At 46.6% G+C, this 18,077-nt stretch overlaps 1 protein-coding gene across 1 annotated transcript; it reads left to right on the top strand.

The window, feature by feature from the left end:
- The first annotated feature begins 631 nt into the window (after positions 1 to 631).
- On the top strand, positions 632 to 16,156 carry CYP46A1 (cytochrome P450 family 46 subfamily A member 1). The gene is made up of 15 exons (XM_074149166.1): positions 632 to 792; positions 4,267 to 4,344; positions 4,630 to 4,711; positions 5,255 to 5,328; positions 5,970 to 6,056; positions 6,664 to 6,802; positions 7,390 to 7,500; positions 8,303 to 8,459; positions 8,794 to 8,856; positions 9,945 to 10,017; positions 10,457 to 10,541; positions 12,416 to 12,526; positions 12,791 to 12,879; positions 13,650 to 13,716; positions 14,593 to 16,156. Exons 1-15 carry the CDS (start codon positions 665 to 667, stop codon positions 14,752 to 14,754), a joined length of 1,506 nt encoding a protein of 501 aa, XP_074005267.1. The 5' UTR covers positions 632 to 664; the 3' UTR covers positions 14,755 to 16,156.
- The last annotated feature ends 1,921 nt before the right edge of the window (positions 16,157 to 18,077 follow it).

Here is an 18,077-nt window from a genome sequence, read left to right as displayed (position 1 = left end):
CTACAGGAGAGACGGGGACAAACTTTTTAGCAGGGCCTGTTGCGATAAGACAAGGGGTAATGGCTTTAAACTAAAAGAGGGAAGATTCAGACTAGATATAAGGAAGAATATTGAGGGTGGTGAAACACTGGCCCAGGTTACCCAGAGAGGTGGTAGATGCCCCATCACTGGAAATTCAAGGTCAGGTCGGAGGGGGCTCTGAGCAACCTCATCTATTTTAAGATGTCCCTGCTCATTGCAGGAGAGTTGGACTAGATGGCCTTAAAAGGTCCCTTCTGCTAGGCAGTCACCCCGTGTGGGTATAGTCCGACCTGCAGGCCGCCTCCCCCCCTCAGCCCCGCCACGCTCGCCTCCCGCCCGCCCGTCTCGCTGCCGCCGAGCTCTTTAACGGGGCCGGCCCGGCCACGGCCCTCCCCACAGCCGGGAACTCTCCACCTCGACCCAACCCTCCTCACAGCCAGGGACTTCGCCGGCCCGCCCCGGCACTTCCCGCAGCCGGGGACTCCGCCGTCTCGGCCCGGCCCTCCTCATAGCCGGGGACTCTGCCGGCCCGCCCCGGCCTGGCCCTCCCCGCAGCCGGGGACTCTCCCGCCCCGCCCCGGCCCCCCCACGCCGCCCGCTGCCCGGGGAGGAGGCGGTGCTGGCAGGCGGCCGCCCGCGGGCGATGGAGGGGTTGTGGGCCGCGGCGGGGCTCCTTCTGGCCCTCGCCCTGCTGGCCTTCGGCCTGCTCTGCTGCTACGTGAAATGGATCCACGCCAAGTACGACCACATCCCCGGCCCCCCGCGGGTGAGGTAAGGGGCAGGGGTGGGCTGAGGCCATGGGGCCCGGGGCGGGCTTTTCAGGCCTCTGCAGGGCATTTCCCACCATTTAGCCCGTTCCCGTGGCCGGGCGAAGCGGTGGACCTTGCACCCCGGCTGCTCTCGCTGCCAGGCTGGAACTGTGAGAAGGCGGTCAGAGAACATGATGAACACTCCAGGGTGAACTGGGGACAGGCCGGGATCTTGCTGGTGCGGGCAAGGGCAAAGTCGAGGAAATCGGGCTGGTCTGGGACAGTGCACCGTATCCACCTGCTTCCTGGGGAGGGCTGGCACCATGGGGCATTGCCGGGGATACTGGATCACTGCCTGGTTGGCTTGGGCTAGCAGGGTGGGATGTGCTGACCCATATCTCCCCGGCTGGTCGTTCCATGTGGCCACAGCAGCATGAAACAAGCGCTTTGGAGTTGCCCCTCTGGGCTGTGCATTTGCTTGCGACACTGAAGAGTCCTGGCCAGCAGCACCAGCCGTGCAGGAGGGGCCGTCTTGCTGTCCCACACAGCTCCAAGAGGCACACGGACACTAACTCCACTGGGCACGTTCCCTGCTCTCCCTCATGAGCAGGGAGGGGTTTGGTGTTTGGTTTCTGCCAAAAAAAAAAGATAAAATGTCATAACTGATAAAGGGCAGTGAGAAGGCTGCCAGCAAGGCAATGGCAGTGCTGTCACAAGGAGACATGGGTTTTGCAGGAGAGCATGGGCTTCCCATTCAACCTGACCTTGCCCTCCGTAACATGCCATGGGAAGAGACACCATGCCAGCACTCTCTTATACAAACAGTCCTACAGGGACCCAAGCTTGGCTGCATAACTCCGTGTTTCAGCCTACTTGTGTAATCAGGGTCAGATACTAGGATTAGAGAGAGGATGGATCTTGTCGTACCTGAACCTGCTCGTCCTTAGGTTCATTTTGAGGTGTGAAGTAACACCCTAAAGTAGTGGCAGCCTGAGGAACCCTGTTGCTGCTTTCCTTTCCCTTCTTCAGGGTTTGAGGCTTAATGTTGGTGATCAGCCTAAGATCCTTTACAGGAAGGTTTCTAGTCCAGGTATGTCTAGGTGGAAGCTTGCATGTCATGTGAGCCCACAGTACTTGATAGCATTTCAAAAGTATAAATTGCCAGGGACAGTCCAAAAGCCCCATTTCAGTACTTGTTGCACAAACACTTCCACTCCTAAATGTCCAAGGTAAGGAAAATAAAATGCCTCCAGCTCTGAAAAGTCATTTATAAAAACAAACAGACAAAAAAAGTAAAGCCAAGGGCTGTGTGTGGTGGTGGTCTCCCCAGTACAAGAGAGATATAGACAAACTGGGATGAGTCCAGTGGAGGGCAGCCAGGACGTCTGGAAGGCTGAGTGTTGGGCTTACTTTGCATGGAGCCATGGCCGCTGAAGGGCAGAGGGGATCCACTGGCTGTTTTCAGCTACTAATGGGTGGTGATGAGAAGATGGAGCTAGACTGTCTCTGCAATTGCAGAGTGAAGGACAAAGGGCAATCAGTACAAGTGGCCTCAAGGGAAATCCCAACTAGGTGTAAGGCGAAACACCTTCACCGTGAGGGTGCTGAAATGCTGGCACAAGTGACTGGCTGAGGCCCTGAGCTGTGTAGCACTGGTCTGGAGCAGGGGACTGGACCAGTGGCCTCCAGAGGACCTCGCCAACCCAAATTACTCTGAAATGGGATTCATCCCAATCTAAACAGTTCTCAGCTTAGACTGTATTTGGCAAACTGGAGAAGAGCAGCACCAGAAGCAAAGGCTGGGGTTGCTTGTCCACCTGGACCAACTCCCCAGGTTGTGGTCAGCAGATCTGCTCCCCAGCCAGCCCGCCCACAGCCTATATCGTTTCAAGGTGTTACTCTCTCCCAGATGCATGACTTTCCTTTTGCCCTTGGCTCTTTCCCTTTGAGAAAAGCTTAAGGAAGCCTTGTTTAGGATGAAGCACAGCAGGATCTTATCAAAACCTCAGACTTTGTCCAAGGTTTTATGGCTGCATCATGACAAGATTACATTAACTCCCTTGATTTCCTGGGCTAATATATTGTATCAGAACTAACATAGCACATCTCCAAAGGAGATTTGTGCAGGACAGGCTGGAAAAGTGAGTCCTAGTGGTTTTGTGTCGTTTTTACCACGTGAATGGCTCACCTGTGAAGAGAGGAGGTCATCTCTTCAAAGGTTTTCTTCATATTAAAGATTTAATAGCAAGAAATGGGCAAAAGGGATTTCTTTGCAAATACGTTTTTCCAGATGATAGCGTCACGTAGTTATATATACTAAACCAAGCCCTTACTTAGTTTTTTACATGGCATGCAGTAAGTAATTGGGACTTCTCATTAGCAGATCAATGTTTTAGGCCTATTGTAACACCTGACCTAAGTGGGTAGTAATGGGACAGGGAATGAAAAATATTTCTGAGGATTCATGTGTCACACAAGGGGAGCCATGAGTAGCACCTTGCTTCATGCGCTGCAGATAGAACGCTTCTCAGAGCTTTAGCTAACAAAGGACTCATCTGTCATATTTGGGGCTTTTGCATCTTTTTGGAGTCCAGTTACAATGGAGGAGTCAAACAAGTGAAGGATTAAAAGTTTCTGTAGATGTTGGGTAACTTTGTAGAGCGCTTTTTATTTTAAGCGCCTCCTGGTTCCAACAGAAATAAAGTAAGATACTGTTTTTCCCCTATAGCTTGTTTTTACTGAAAAGGATGATAGCATGGCTGTCCATCTCTCAAATGGAAAACAGATCTTGAGCGCAGCTTTCTTCGTTTAGAGAGGAGCTTGGCCAAATCTTCCTTCAGATGCACGCAAAGCCAGTGGGAATTTGCCCTCGCAGCTGAAGGAACTGATCTCTAATTTTTTAATACAGCTATAGTATTTGAAGAGTTAACCCTTTTGTTTATTTCTGCAGTTTACATATTAACCAGTGATTATCCTTCTAGGTTGTCTTCTTGTTTCCAGCGTTTGAGGTGATGTGGCTTTAGACAGAAGGAGAGCATTCCTGATTTTACTCAGGTTAACTCTATTGACAGAACTGAAGTTGATCTTACCTGGGCTGAGCACGTATTAAAGAATATATAATGCAAATGTCTGCTGCCTGTACAGAAATGTAATAGTTGCAGTGGAGATTCAGTCAGCTCAGCAAAAGGCAAAGCAGTTCTCTGGGAGTTCCCACCCAGACCCAAACATCTCCTATAATACAGCAGCAAAAAAAGACCTTGTCCTGTGTCTCTGTGCTGGTCTTCCTGGCTGCACAAGTGCACCAGCCTGACCATGGTCCCCAGCTTACCCACGTGAGGGCTGGGCATTGGCACAGCTGGGTGTTATTTTTGTCTTTTCATGCAAGGAGAAAAACATGAGCAATGCTCGTGTTGCATCACTGAGGAACAAAGATTGCAATCCATACAAATCCCTATGTTGGCATCCTTGTGACACTCTTTACCTTCATTTTCTGCAGCTTTTTATTTGGACATCTGCCGATCTTCTGGAGAATGCTGAAAAATGAGCAGTTTATGCATGATCTCCTCCTGCAGTGGTAAGTTGAGACACATCAGGAACACCAAATGGGGTGGCCCTGAAGCACAGATTGGGAAATCAAGGCACAGAGGCCCTGAATTACATATTTAGCGTCATTCAGCAGGTCAGTAGAGGAGCTAGAGAGAGAGCATTGATCTTTCTCGTAATGGCTTTACTTGCCAAAGACTGCAGTAGTTCCCAGTACGTGCTGCTTTGGTTTTTTGGGGTTATTAGGTCTGAACTGTCATATGTTGGTGGTTTGTACCATAATTCTCTTTTTTTTTTTTTCCTACTCTTCTTGTAGGGCAGAGAAATATGGACCTATTGTACGGGTGAATGCCTTCCACAGAGTCTCAGTAATGATTCTGACTCCTGAAGGAGTGAAGGTACTGCAAAAGCTGAATTAACAGTGGGGATCAGCCCGTCCCTGCAGAAAGAAAGAGGTGGTGCCTGATGTTCAGGTAGTGAGGTGCAGCCAGTCTGTACCTGTGGAGAGGGTGGCTCTGGCCAGGTTAGGAGGGTGAGGTGCTCTGCTGTTCAGGCTGTCCTGATTTATTTTCTTCCTTGATCAATTGATTTGCCTTGTTACCTTTATTTAAACAGCAGATAGAGCACGCATCCACCATTTCTGAAAAGCAGGCTCCTCTGCAAGAGCTTAATATCTCAAATGAGTGAGGCACAAGGGATTGAATTTCTTCCTCTAAATCTTAGCAATAACCACAGAGTGAGATTTCAGGTCATTGGGCAAAAAGTGCTAGAGGCATGCAAAACAAGCTAGCAGCACAGGAACTGGGGAATCAGGGCACACCGAATAATTCATGTAGTCTTCAGACTATTGCTACAGGAGGAAAAGACTGTGAGTGGCTTTTTATGTTTTGTCTGGGAAATGGATTGCACTCAGTATTCGCTGACCTGAGATTTGATTTTAGGAGTTCTTGATGTCACCACAGTACCCAAAGGATCGGATGGTGTATAGTCGTATCTCCAACTTATTTGGTGAGAGGTAGGCAAAAACTGAAGCCATTGTGATTGGAAAATAGTTGAAAGATGAATATCGTCACAGACGTGACACTTGCTTTGACTCAGATCATTCACTTTAGTGTTGGGGCTAATAACTAATTGCAGACACATGTAAGCAACATGTACCTACTAAATTATGTGTCAAGTCATATGTCTGGATTTTTTTTTACCTTGATTGTATTTTTTCCCCACCTGTAGATGTTGTTAGTCTCAGAATAGTTTGCTTAAGACCATCACCACTTAGATTTTAGAGCACTGAATTATTCCTTAATGCATGGGAGTTTCCAGCTTTTAACCCAATAACAAAATAGGGGATTTTTTTCTGTTAGCCTGGAGCTTTTAAAAACATAATAATCCAGTTGTTATATTAATTATTTGCATAACAGCTGTAATGAACCAACATCTTATGGAACTCAGCAGTCCACATGTACCAGGCAAAACATATCTGCAGTTCAGTTGTTGTCCACAGTGTGCAATGACTGTGTACTCAGAACAACGGGGTACTCCTTGCACATAGGAAAAATACAAGAAAGTAGATGTGGAAGAGTTGTCTTTGTGACTACTCAGGGTTCAGCTGGCTCCCTTGCTGAAAACTGTTCTTTTTGTTGTTTTTCTAAATGCTAGGTTTATAGGGAATGGCTTGGTAACTGTTTGCGACCATGAGCATTGGCACAAGCAGCGGAGGATAATGGATCCAGCTTTCAGCCGAAGGTAAGGCAAATACCTCTGGAATGATCTAACTGTTATTTCTACTGTATTTTTTTATGATTCTGCCTGTCGTTGATTCATTATTTGATATTTAGAAAGAGAAAAAACCCATTTAGTGCCAAAATCACATTTTAGTTAAGAGTCCAACACACCATGTCCATGACAAGTATAATTTTACCAGACTTCCCATGGGGAAATGACACCCATACGTGCTCAGCAATGGCAGAAAGGTCCCAGGGTTGTGTATCCAGGAGTGTGGTGATGGCTGCCTTATCCTATTGAAAAACAGACCTTGGGGATTTGAAGTGGGCAAGCCTCATTGCTCACCTGCCTGAGTGATTCCCTACAGGAGTTACGGTGTGGTTGATGAGTGGGGAGTTGCTCTGGTTTGCCTGTGTGTGCCTCAATGCATTGCACTTAGGGTCTGAAGATGAAGTCCATTTGAATTTAGCTCGTTTTGCCTGTTTGCTTTTTTGAAGTATTAAGGCAAATTTACTATAAAGTAAAAAACAAAAATCCTTTATAATTTTCAGTGGAAAATAATGATGCAAATCATCAGCAAAGATGTCCTTTCCAGAGCATCCGTCACTCATTTTTATTAATTGTTCAGCTACCTGATTGGTCTGGTGGAAACTTTTAATGAAAAAGCAGAGGAGTTCATGGAGAAGCTAGAGGAAAAGGCAGATGGAAAAACTGAGTTTAGCATGCTGACGATGATGAACCGGGTGACTATGGATATCATTGGAAAGGTACCAGCTGTCCGCTTTCTTGTTTCCTCTGCAACTGGCAGGAAGGAATGGAAGTAACAGGTACTGGCAGCAGGATGGGATCAGGAGCTGCATCCAGGGCACAACACCTTGACCCGGCAGTGCCAGAAGAGCTGAAGGACTAATTGTGCCACTTCCATTCAGGCTGAGCTATAGGAAGAGACAGTTAGGGAAGGGTCTGCACAGCCTAGGTGTGGCCTGCAGCATGGGGACCCTTTGCAAAAGCCCTTACAGCCTTATAGCTCCCACCCCTCCGTGCCAAAAAGGGCACACCAGTGCTTGTTCACCTGTGAGTGTCATATTATTACCATTATGTGTCGGCACAAAGTCTGCCTTACACTGGCTTTTCTCTTCTCTACGCAAAACACTTTGGGATGAATGGAGAGTAATAGCAGATTATTAATAAGGAGGAAACATAATGCAGATATTAACCTTCCCTCGCAGCCTCCTGCAAGGCAGGATCTAGCCTGAGGTATTTTTAGGGGAAAAGGGGGTGTGAGGCTGTCCTGCTCTTTCACCCTGGAGCCAGGAGGATGCAACAAGTTGCCTTTTTCTCTCCTACTCCTCAGGTAGCCTTTGGCTTGGAATTAAATGCACTGAGCAACGACCAGATGCCTTTACCACATGCTGTGCGCATGGTTTTGGAGGGAATGACCAAGGCGCGCATGCCCCTCCTGCGGGTCTGTATGCTCCTCTCTTCAGTCCTCTCTCCTCGCATCCAGCTGGAGCCCCTGCTCCTGCACAAGTGGGACAGAGCCACGCGAGGTCCATGTACCACAAGGAAAGAGCCATCAGTAGCTCTTTCTCTCCACTGTGCATTGAGATAAAATTCATTAGTGCTTTAAAACACTTGCAAAATTAACATCTAGTGCTTCCTTTCTGTCTTTCTGCCTTCTCTTCCTCCATGCATGTGTCGTCTTCTTATATGGTTTTACCCTTTCATACCCATCACTGCAAAAATTGAGATTTTTGCCATTTGTTCATGGAGGATGGCAGTCTTCACTCAAGGTGGAAGAAATCTGAACTTTCTTACCATAAAAAAAATAATTGTATTTGTGACCACGGTTCACATACTAGGAAATTAGGGATGTAATCTGAAATATTTAAGTTAAAAATCATTCCACGGTTTCTCATGAAAGCTGTAGTTCAGGCTTTTAGAGCTCCTGTTTTCCTTTTTGGGCTCAGAGGTGAGATTCTGTATCACATGCTGCAGTTTCTCTCTGTGGAGATGTGAGGAATTTTGCTCATGGAGCTCAAAACATCAGGTCTGACAAACTCAGACTGGGCATGCCCAGATTGGAATATTTCTCATTTCAACCCAAACCCTTCACCTTGGGGACGTTTACTTTGTTCCATGGAGAAGAGATGTTTTTGTGACAAATGCTATTTAGCAGAAAACAAGGTGCTCACTTGAAAAATAACACTTGGCAATATTTTTTACCAGCAAAAGGAATAAAATGACTAAAAAGATTCTGTATTCAGTACATGCCAGGGAAACAGAAGCTGGTAAAGGAGGTCAAGGAGAGTGTGAAGCTGCTGCGGCATGTGGCGAAGGAGTGCATTGACCAGAGGAGAAAGGACATCCAGAACGGGAAGGAAGCCACGCTGGATATTCTTACGCAGATACTGAAAGGAGACGGTAGGGGACACATTGCTGTTGGAGTTAATTTGTCTGTTGCATGTTTTGCCGTGAGATTTGGGGAGATCTGGGTATCTGAGCTTTGATACTCTGATGTCTTCAGGAGGGTTTTTTCACACTGAAGAGAGCGAGAGTTGCTTTGAAATATCTCTGTTGCTTTGAAAGTTCCCTATTTCTTTGTGTAGGATCAAATACTGGTCACTGAGTTGCCCACTCAGCATCCCTTCCTGATGCCACCTCAGACAAAATGTGCAAAACAGGGCAGAGCATTCTGACTGTACCAGCTGGGGCACGGGGACGTTTTCTAATCCCATTTGCTTTTCTCTCTTGACAGCTCTGGAGGAAACTAGAGATGATGAAAACATTCTGGATAACTTTATCACTTTCTTTGTTGCGGGTTGGTAGCTATTTTAACATTTTGGATATGTCGTGTGGGAAGCTGTACTCATTTTTGGGCCATCTGTAGGGTCGTGATTACTGTCCTTGTTCACTCTGTGTGATGCTGCTGTAACCAAGGAGTCGGTTGGAAGACAGTAGTGTTCTGCGTAGGACCAGCTGGGCGAGGTCTGAAGAGAACCCTTGGTTTTCTCGTAGGCAAGTTAAGTGTTACCCTCCTTCAGTCATATCAACACAGCAGATAATGCCAGGCCGGTGGTTTCCAGCCTGCGGTGCAGAGGGGAGCACCGCTCGCTGGGGTGCAAGGCTGTTCCTCACAGGGTCCTGGGCCTTCCTCCCAGATCCTGCTAAACCCCATTGAAAGCATCTTTAATGTAATCCACGTGTCTTCATGTCACCTCACCTACAGAACTAAATGTCATTCTTGCCTTGGGAGCGTTACTCAATGGTTGGTAGGAGAGGGCACTGTCATGCCTATCAGAAAAATCAAGGGCTGAGATGATACATGAGGTAAACAATGTAGAAAGATCAGGCTTGCAAGTCAGGATTTAGGTTCCTAAGAAAGTGAGGTCAAAACACTGTTCTTTCACAAGAAAGACATTATTGCAACAAATACATCTTTGCAGAAGTCTGTTTTCTGTAATGTTTCAAAATAATACATATGCCTGTACCTGAAAAAATGAAAACTATCCACATAAAGCAGACATTTCAAAGAAGCTGTGTTTTCCCTCAAAAGCAGTAAATGCTTGCTTCTTTGCAGAACCGTGTGTCCCATAATATGACAAAGCAAATATTGAACCTCACTGGTCTGTCTGTCAGGGAGCTCCTAACCAGTAGGTGCCAGCTTTGAGTTGAGCAAGGTGGCTTGTAACAATCTTTACCAGCTAGGTCTTGTTCTTGTTGTTCTTGAAAGCTCCTTATGGAGATTTTACATCCCTTTTAGTGTTTCCTTTAATTTCTAGCATATTTGAAATAAAATATTTGGGGCCTGATGTTCAAAATTTCCTGTTCACAATCACACTAGTAGACCGTCTTTATATCATGTTATTATTTCGTGCTAACCTTTAAACCAAATTTTTGTGTTGTTAGGTCATGAAACCACCGCCAATCAGCTGTCATTTACAGTAATGGCACTGGCTCAGCATCCTGATATACTGGAAAGGTACGTGCGCTACAGTTTGCATTCCCAGCTTGCTGTTAATTTCAAGGCAAACTTAATTATAAGGATTATTAAAAAGCTAGGATCAATTCCCAATAAATCCTAGCCTCCCTTTCAAAATAAACAGTTTCACAGTCCCAATATATTTAAAATTTTAAGAAGCTTAAGTTGAATTACTTCAATTCCATCTAAGTGATTTTTTTTCAAAGCCTTTATACAAAGCTGGTCCTGAGTCCTGCCTGATTCAGCTGCACTGTACACACGTTGCTGCATCCTGGTATGAGGCACAAGTTCAGGCAGGCTGGCTGGGAATCAGTAGGCATTTTGCCTGAGGATGGGAGTCAAAGTCCAACTAAGTGTCTGGAAAGTAAAAAATGTAACTTGTCAACTTGCCTAGCAAGAAATTGGTGTCTGCAACTAACATTTTTTAATTTAACTGCAGGGTTCAGGCCGAAGTGGATGAAGTTCTTGGAGCCAAGAGAGACATTGACTATGAGGATCTTGGCAAACTCAAATACTTATCGCAGGTACTGTAGGAATGAGGTAAAATACCAGCTAGAGCTGTTTGGTAGCACTCCTGCCATCTCACGGGACTGCAAAGAGGAGCCCCAGACTTTAAAAATTTTAAGAGCAATGCCAGTATTTGATCCTGACAGTGTTTGTCCCCAGAGACTCAGCAAGCAGGTACTGTGAGCCATTTGCAGCAGCCCGGCCTTTTTGGGAAGGATGCTCCTCAGATCTCTTTCCAAAATCCCACATGATTCATTCACTGCTTGCTCTAATTCTTACCAAGCTGGGAGCTGGAGTGGAGTTGCTTAATTCCTACCTATTCAAGTTGAAACCATAGCTGTATTTTAAGAAGGGTTTCCAACTTCAAGCCCAACCTGTGTGTGAGTCCCAGGCACTTCCCAAAATCACAACTCTATTTTTGTTTGGTTATTGTTAAAGCGTTTCCAGCAATGATCTCACCATGCACCATAAACTCAGCAGGATTTGAGGACATCCAAAAATAATGGCTATTTTTTGCAATTTCAATTTTTTATTATTCAGTCTTGAAACACTCTTCAGTCACTTGGGGCGGGGGGAGATTTTGGTCCTAAAAGAGGTCTTGTGTATAGAAATGCTGGTTGGTAATGAACTGCAAAGGCAGGGCTTGGCTACTTGCCAGCGTTTGTGTTGCGTATCCTTTCTTTACAAGATGGGGGACACCAGTAGCCCTCAGGAGAGGCTGTATCGCAGTCCTGGCAGCTATTTTCCCTGCTTAAATTCCCTGTGATTTTAGTAGTCTGCCATGATTGCTCTTCTCTTAAACTGCCCTGTCAAGGTGGGTGATGGTGTTTTACCATGTGCCGTTATCCCATCCCACAAATCACTGTGCTTTGACAGCAGATAGATTTCAGAGGTGTATTTCTCATAAGGAAAAGGCATCTCAGTGTGATTACAGAAATCAACAGGTTTCCTTAGGCTTCTCCAAACACCGTTGCAATTATACCACTCCAATTAGGACGAGGTATCTAAGCCTTTCAGTTTTAAGACAGATCACATGAGAGCCTCTCAAAGCAGACCGTTTATTTAACACAGCAAATTTGGATCTGTACAACCAAACTCACAATCACCCTTGGTCAAAGCCAGTCCATCACTGGAGTATCAGAGACCATGGGACTTCTCTCCTGTCGCCGAGGCAATTCTGAATCCTTTTGTCCATGCTTCTTTTTCATTAATCCACTTGTGCATACACACCGTTAATTGCATTTGCATTGCGATGCTAATACGGACTGTTAATTGGGTTTCACTTTGATGAAATAAAGCATTCTTACAGCTCACTGCCACTAAAAGAAATGGTCTCATTTCATTTTTTATCACTGTTCCCTATTCATTTTCCTTTGCCAGGTTGTTTTTTGTTATTTTGGTGCTCTGACCTGGGTCAATTCCCTTAGCAGCAGAAGCAGGACAAAGGCAGGAGTGGGAGTGCAGTGCTGAGAGTGGGAAGGAGATGGGAGCAGCCACCTATCCTTGTGGCAGTTGGTGCTGAGAACAGCTCATCGGGGACATGAGGCTTTACTCTTCGATATTCCGTTTGAATTTGCTTCCCAGTAATTTTTTCAATTAGTTGTTGGCCTGACTTGAGATGTTAGAACTGTTCAATGTATGGTATCTCTTGTGGGTTTTGCTTCTTTTTCTCTGTATTTTACCAGCTGTAACGAAGAACCAGTCCTGAAGGAACTGACTTAACCATTTATTTTGCCCATAGGAGTCCAAAGCTTCTGTTCCACCAGCATCTGTTCCACAAGTCAAAAGCTTCCATGTAGCCAAAGTGAAAGGCCATAGGGAGGTAATTAATTTTCTTCTGCTTCCTACCCTGTGTTAACTAACTGACCTTTTATGCTTTTTGCTGATGCAGGTTTTGAAGGAATCACTGCGGCTGTACCCGCCTGTCGCAGGGACATTACGCTGGACGGATAAGGAGCGTATTGTTGATGGCATCAGAATTCCTGCAAACACAACACTCATTGTGAGTCCCAGCCACCAGCAGCAGCTTTTAGCTGCTGCAGTCGAGCCAAATATAATGGATCTGTGTATCAGATGGCCAAAATCCTCCCTGGGCATATTTCTACAGGCATTACTGAAATTTTGGCCAAAACTGGGGTATGAATTGGGACTCTGGATTGGTTTTGCCTGGGGAGTGGAAGGCAGTTACGGTTTTGTACCTGTGACAGCAAAGAGGCATTCTGAGTGTGCTGCTCCTGACTAACGCAAATAAACTTTTTCTTGACAGTTCAGCACTTACATAATGGGAAGGCTGGAAAGGTATTTTAAGGATCCACTCACTTTCGATCCAGACCGATTTAGCAAAGATGCACCTAAGTGAGTTTCTTTTCACTCTCAGGTTATTAAATATTTAATAAGGAAACATTACAGGAAGAGATTTCAAGAGGAAGAAAGTAGAATAAAACTATTTTTCCATTCCCATATGAGTAACGCTAAAGCCTTATCCAAATGCAAATAGAGAACAATAATGTGCAGCTTCTGTTCAGAAGTTCTTTATATCACACAATACCTTACAAAAAAAGACCAATATTAGTGTTATTTAGTGGTTTTGTTGAGGTAAAAACCCCAAGGTTTGGGCCAAAACCAGGTTGAATTTTATTGCCTTAATGCAATACAGACATTTAATGCGTGGCAGCCGTGGCCCCAGGATGCTTGAAGTGTCTCCACGTTAGAGAGGGGACAAGGGGCTGAGGGACAGAAGATGCTGTTCAGCCATGTGCGCAGGCAGCCTAAGCCTAACCAGAAGTGCAATAGGAGGGACCAGTGACCTAAACAGTTGGTGCTGATCCCTGCATTTAACTGCTTCGTGAGCCATGAGTATGCTTGACATTCAGCTTTGAAATAAGGTTTAAAAGAGCTCTGTGAACTGAGCCATATAGTAAGCAGAAATGATGAGGAAACTTGCTGCGGAGCACTATTGCTGCTCTGAAGCAAAAAAAAAAACCACGTTAATTTGGAGATTGTCTTAACGAGTGAGTCAGGTGACGTGGTATTTAGACCATTTCCTTGCTGCTGTGATGAAATATTTGTTTGTTTCTTTACAACCAAGCCATCAGAATGACAGATTTGAACATTTTTCTTTGCAGGCCATATTACTGCTATTTTCCGTTCTCTCTGGGACCCCGATCCTGCATCGGGCAGGTGTTTGCACAGGTAAGCAAAGGCCTGGAACGATGCTTCGTCGCAAGCACTGGGCCAGCTCAGGGTATGTTGACTGTGTCTAGTGGTGGGGGGCCAAAGGCCACAGTGATGGTGCGCTGACCATCTTTCCTCTAGAGGAAAGATCACCACCATGCCCACAACAGGGCAGGTCTCTCAAATGCTATTATGTGAGCAGGAGCAGACATACATGTACCCAACTGGTCCCATGTCATCGGTGCCAGCCTGCAGGCAAGGTGACTGCAGGGGGGAAGGGGCAGCTCTGAACTGTCCTGGGTCACCCTGCTTAAATCCAAACCCCTTGATGGGAATCGCAGTCAACATCCCTTTGCCAGCCGAGGTCAGACACACACAGGGGGTGCAGGGACTCCTAGGGACCATCCTGTGGCTGCAGCTGGCAGAGTCAAGGCAGGGGAAACATCAGCTGGTAGAATGGCACCCTCACAAGGGTGAGGAGGAGGCTGCGTGTATGGAACAATTTAATGAAGTGTGTCATTACCTGAGCATGGCAAAGAGCATTTCAGAGGGACAGCAGGAGGCCAGCTCTTTGGGTGTGCTGTTGAGCTCATCTAAGACCCAGTGCTCGAAATCTTCATATTAAAGTGCTTGATTTTACCTCAGGTTTCCAAAACGGGGTTAGCACATGAACACAGGGCCAGATCTTTGTGCCTGTCAGTTATCTTCAAACCCAGGAGGCCCCAGGCAACTGTTCTTCCTGCCCAAACTCAGTCAGCGGCATTAAGAGTAACATTTAAGTTTTACATCTCTATATTGACAAAGCAGCATGACTTTAATGCACTGACTTTAAGTAGCTGCAGTCCAAACTGTATTTGCCGTTACTGATGATAAGTTTGCTTTTTTTCTTAACAGATGGAGGCGAAAGTGGTGATGGCAAAATTGCTGCAGAGGTTTGAATTCCAGCTGGTACCAGGGCAGAGTTTTGAATTTGTGGAGGCTGGAACCATTAGGCCACTAGATGGAGTAATATGTAAATTAAAGCCAAGGAGCCCTGCGAGAGACTGCCAGGCGTGACTACTGAGGAACAGGAGCATGACATGGTAGTCGTAGCATTTCTCCTGATTTTGACAATCTTCACGCTAATCAAAGGTTAGATTTTGCAGACACCTTTAGAAGATTACTAGACTGAAATTTTTCCTAGCCTCATCATTCACTGAAGAAAACCTTAGGAGAGTCACTCTGGATAAGTTTGAGCATCTTTGATCTGGAAACATACCTGGAATTGCAAAGCCTGTTATTTTCCTTGGGGGGATATTTGGTTTGACCAGACTTGGAAAAGAACATCCTTTCACTGAAGTGTCCGTGTCCTAAACTTAAATCCCAGCTGATAGTTTGCAGTAACTTGACTTACAACACAATGTGGTCTAAGTTAGCCCTTGTTTGGGGAATTTCATAGTAGAGCTCAAAATTTGGGCTGAACTTGGGAAGAGAAGTTTAGTGCTGTTCTCTTGGTCAAAGCAATTTTCCCATCCTTCCTCTAAATTAGAAGAACGATTGATAGGAGCAATCTGAAACAAAGTTAGAGACTGTGGCCAGTACTTTTCCCTGTTGCTTCTGCCTCAGTTTTCTTCATTCTGTCCTACTTCCAATATTTTCAGAATGCAGATTCCCAATCTGTGCTGTAGAAGGGGGCTCTCCTGTGTCCTCCTACCCCTCCCCACAGCCCATCCTTATTCTCCTGAGACACCGTGCTTTCAAGGGGGTCTTGCTGGGTTCATTTTAACCTGGTTCGTTTTCCCCATCTGGCTTATCACAAAACTACATGAACGCTTGGGCCAGGTGGTCTAGTAGGTACAACAGGGTTGGAAGTTAAGTGCCTGGAAACAAATGCTGCTGAAAATGATAGTGCTGCTGAAGAAACACCTCTGCAGTTTGGGCCAGAAGCGTGAGAAGGTTCTGCACCCCCTTTTTCTGCAGCTGTGCCAAAATTGTTCGCTGTGTGAAGGCTTGCAGCCTGGCTCTGCTAGGGAAAAAATGATCATGTGAAAACACCAAATTCCGGAAATAAGTGGATAGTTAATATGAGCTTGGGCCCTGAAATACAAGGAATTCAAGACATTTGGTGCTGCCACTTTGAATTAAAATGGCAAGAACCTTGTCTGTGCACTGTCAAATTCCTGTAGTGGTTTCCACACCAGGGGACTAACATCCCAGAGCTTTCCCTGGTTTAGCTGCTGTTGTGCACTGTCTCACTGAGTGCAGCAGTGGGATTACAGGCCAGTAAGGTTTATGTGGCATTTGATAACGTAAGCAATGTTATACAGTGTGTTAATGTGACTTACACCCAGAGGTGCCAATACTTGTATTGCTAGGGAAGGTTTATTCCATCTATTGGTAGACCAGTAGACCAGCTCTTCAATCCCTTGTGCTGGAGATGTGATTATATCCTCCTAGACATTAATAAAATCTGGTTGGGAAAACTGAGTATTCCAACAGTGTGTTCCTGGGAACTGATGCGGTTGGGAGCAGGATGCTTGATGCCAGTCAGGCTGGATGTGCTGGTGGCATAACAAAAGACTGAAGCCGGGGAATGTGTCAAAGGGAGGGAAGTATCTCAGCAGTGCAGTGAGTGGCGGTCGAAGCTGTGAACAGCTCGACAGCTTGACAGACACACTGGTGAACCGTGCTGTGGAGATGCGAGACACCACTGTGTCAGCTCTCTTGTCTAGGAATGAATGAGACAAGATGCATTAGTTGCACAAACATGTTCCCTTCTGTTACCTCCGCAAAGGGGACAGGCACCTCCAAGGAGGGCTCAAGGGTGATGGTAGCATGTTAAAACCCTGCAGTGAGTTTTGTCTTACCTCATCTGCCCAAGATCAGTGCTTCCTTCCCTCAGAGGATGCTCTTCCTGCTCTCTCTGCAAGCCCAAATGCCATCCAGCTCTCCAGGGACTGCTGACACAGGCCTTTCTCCTGTTCTTACACCTAAGAGCTCTTGCCAGACCATCGCCTGTCAGTGCTTATCGCTTTCCAGCAGATGGCAAGCTCTCCTTGTCAATGCACCCAACAGGATCAGCGCTCCTCAGCCTTGAGAGCTCCTTCTCTTGAGAGACAACCTGTCCTGGGCTCCTCCAGGGCATCCTATGGCAGGAGTAGATGATGCCTTGTGAAGTTGCACAAACACTCTGCAGTGCTCTCACTGGTTCATCCTGCACTCCAGGCCGGGAGGTGATCCCTTGTCTGCCAAAAAAAAAGAAAAAAAGGAGCAGGTACAGGAAAGCTGGTCCCTGGGGCTCTGCGTGCCAGTCGGATGCTGGCACAGGCTCTGCCAAACCCTGTTGAGGAGCTTCAGGCCACAAGTGCCCAGGCAGACCCGTCTGTGACTGCCATAGGGTATGAAGAAGCTGGAGGCTGCAGCTTTCATGGACAGCACAGAGGACAGTTTTTCCTCATTCTGGGTAAGAATGTTATTTCACTTCTGGGCAAGCAATCAAGCACCAAGCACTCTGCCAGGGATTGTGACTGGTGAGGCAAAAAAGCAGAGCAAGGTCTATCTCACCTTCCCAGTTCTCTTCCCAGCTGCTTGTAAGAGCAGTCCATTTTCTTCTTACCCTTTTCCTGGCTCTTGGGCAAAGCAAAAAAAAAATATCTGGAAATGGCTGGTGGTGTGATTTTTCCCTGGGTGCCTCCCAGGCAGGGCCCAGTGTAGCCCCGTGTGGCGTTCCTGGAGGCTGGGTGCAAAAGGGCTTCTCAGTTGACACGGGGCTGCCAAGCCAGGCTGCTCAGGATGGCTCCTGCGCCTGCACCCGGCAGGTAGGAGACTGCCCGCCAGTAGCTCCTCTTGCTTCCCACCTCCCCAGATATCCATGCTTGCAGATGGACAGGAACTCTTTGGAGGCAGCCAGAAGCTCAGCTGGCAGGAGTCAAGGTAAGCAGCTGCCCCCAAAGGTGAGGGCACAGGTGACAACACTTGTTCCCAAGTCTTTATCAGAGGTGTCTTCCTCCTGTTCTGACGGGTGGATGCTGCAGGGTTCTTTGATGCCCCTCCCAGACCTATAAACTCTTTGCCTCACTCTTCTGGATTGATGCCCAGGACTTTCATGTACGTGCTTAGGGTGAGGACTTTCCCCCAGGATTCCTCCCCAGGTTTTTTATGCTAACCCAAGAGCTTGATCTTATCCCTTTTATGTCAGTGTCATAGACAAGAAACAGGGAAAAGGCTGCTGCCTAGATCTCTTGAGACAGAAGGGAACCAGTTTGGGGATGTACACCCAGAGAAGCCTCTGTCTTTCAGAGGAGGCAAACCCCTTCGCCGCTGGCATGGGAGGCAGAGACCCTTTCTCACCCCAGGTAGTCTGGAGCACCCCTACACCTCATGTACAAACTCAGATTTCC

This window comes from Numenius arquata, chromosome 6 (genome assembly GCF_964106895.1).
Source record: "Numenius arquata chromosome 6, bNumArq3.hap1.1, whole genome shotgun sequence".
Lineage (NCBI taxonomy): Eukaryota > Metazoa > Chordata > Aves > Charadriiformes > Scolopacidae > Numenius > Numenius arquata.
The sequence above is the reverse complement of the archived record's forward strand: the minus strand, read 5'-3'. Positions and strand labels throughout refer to the sequence as shown.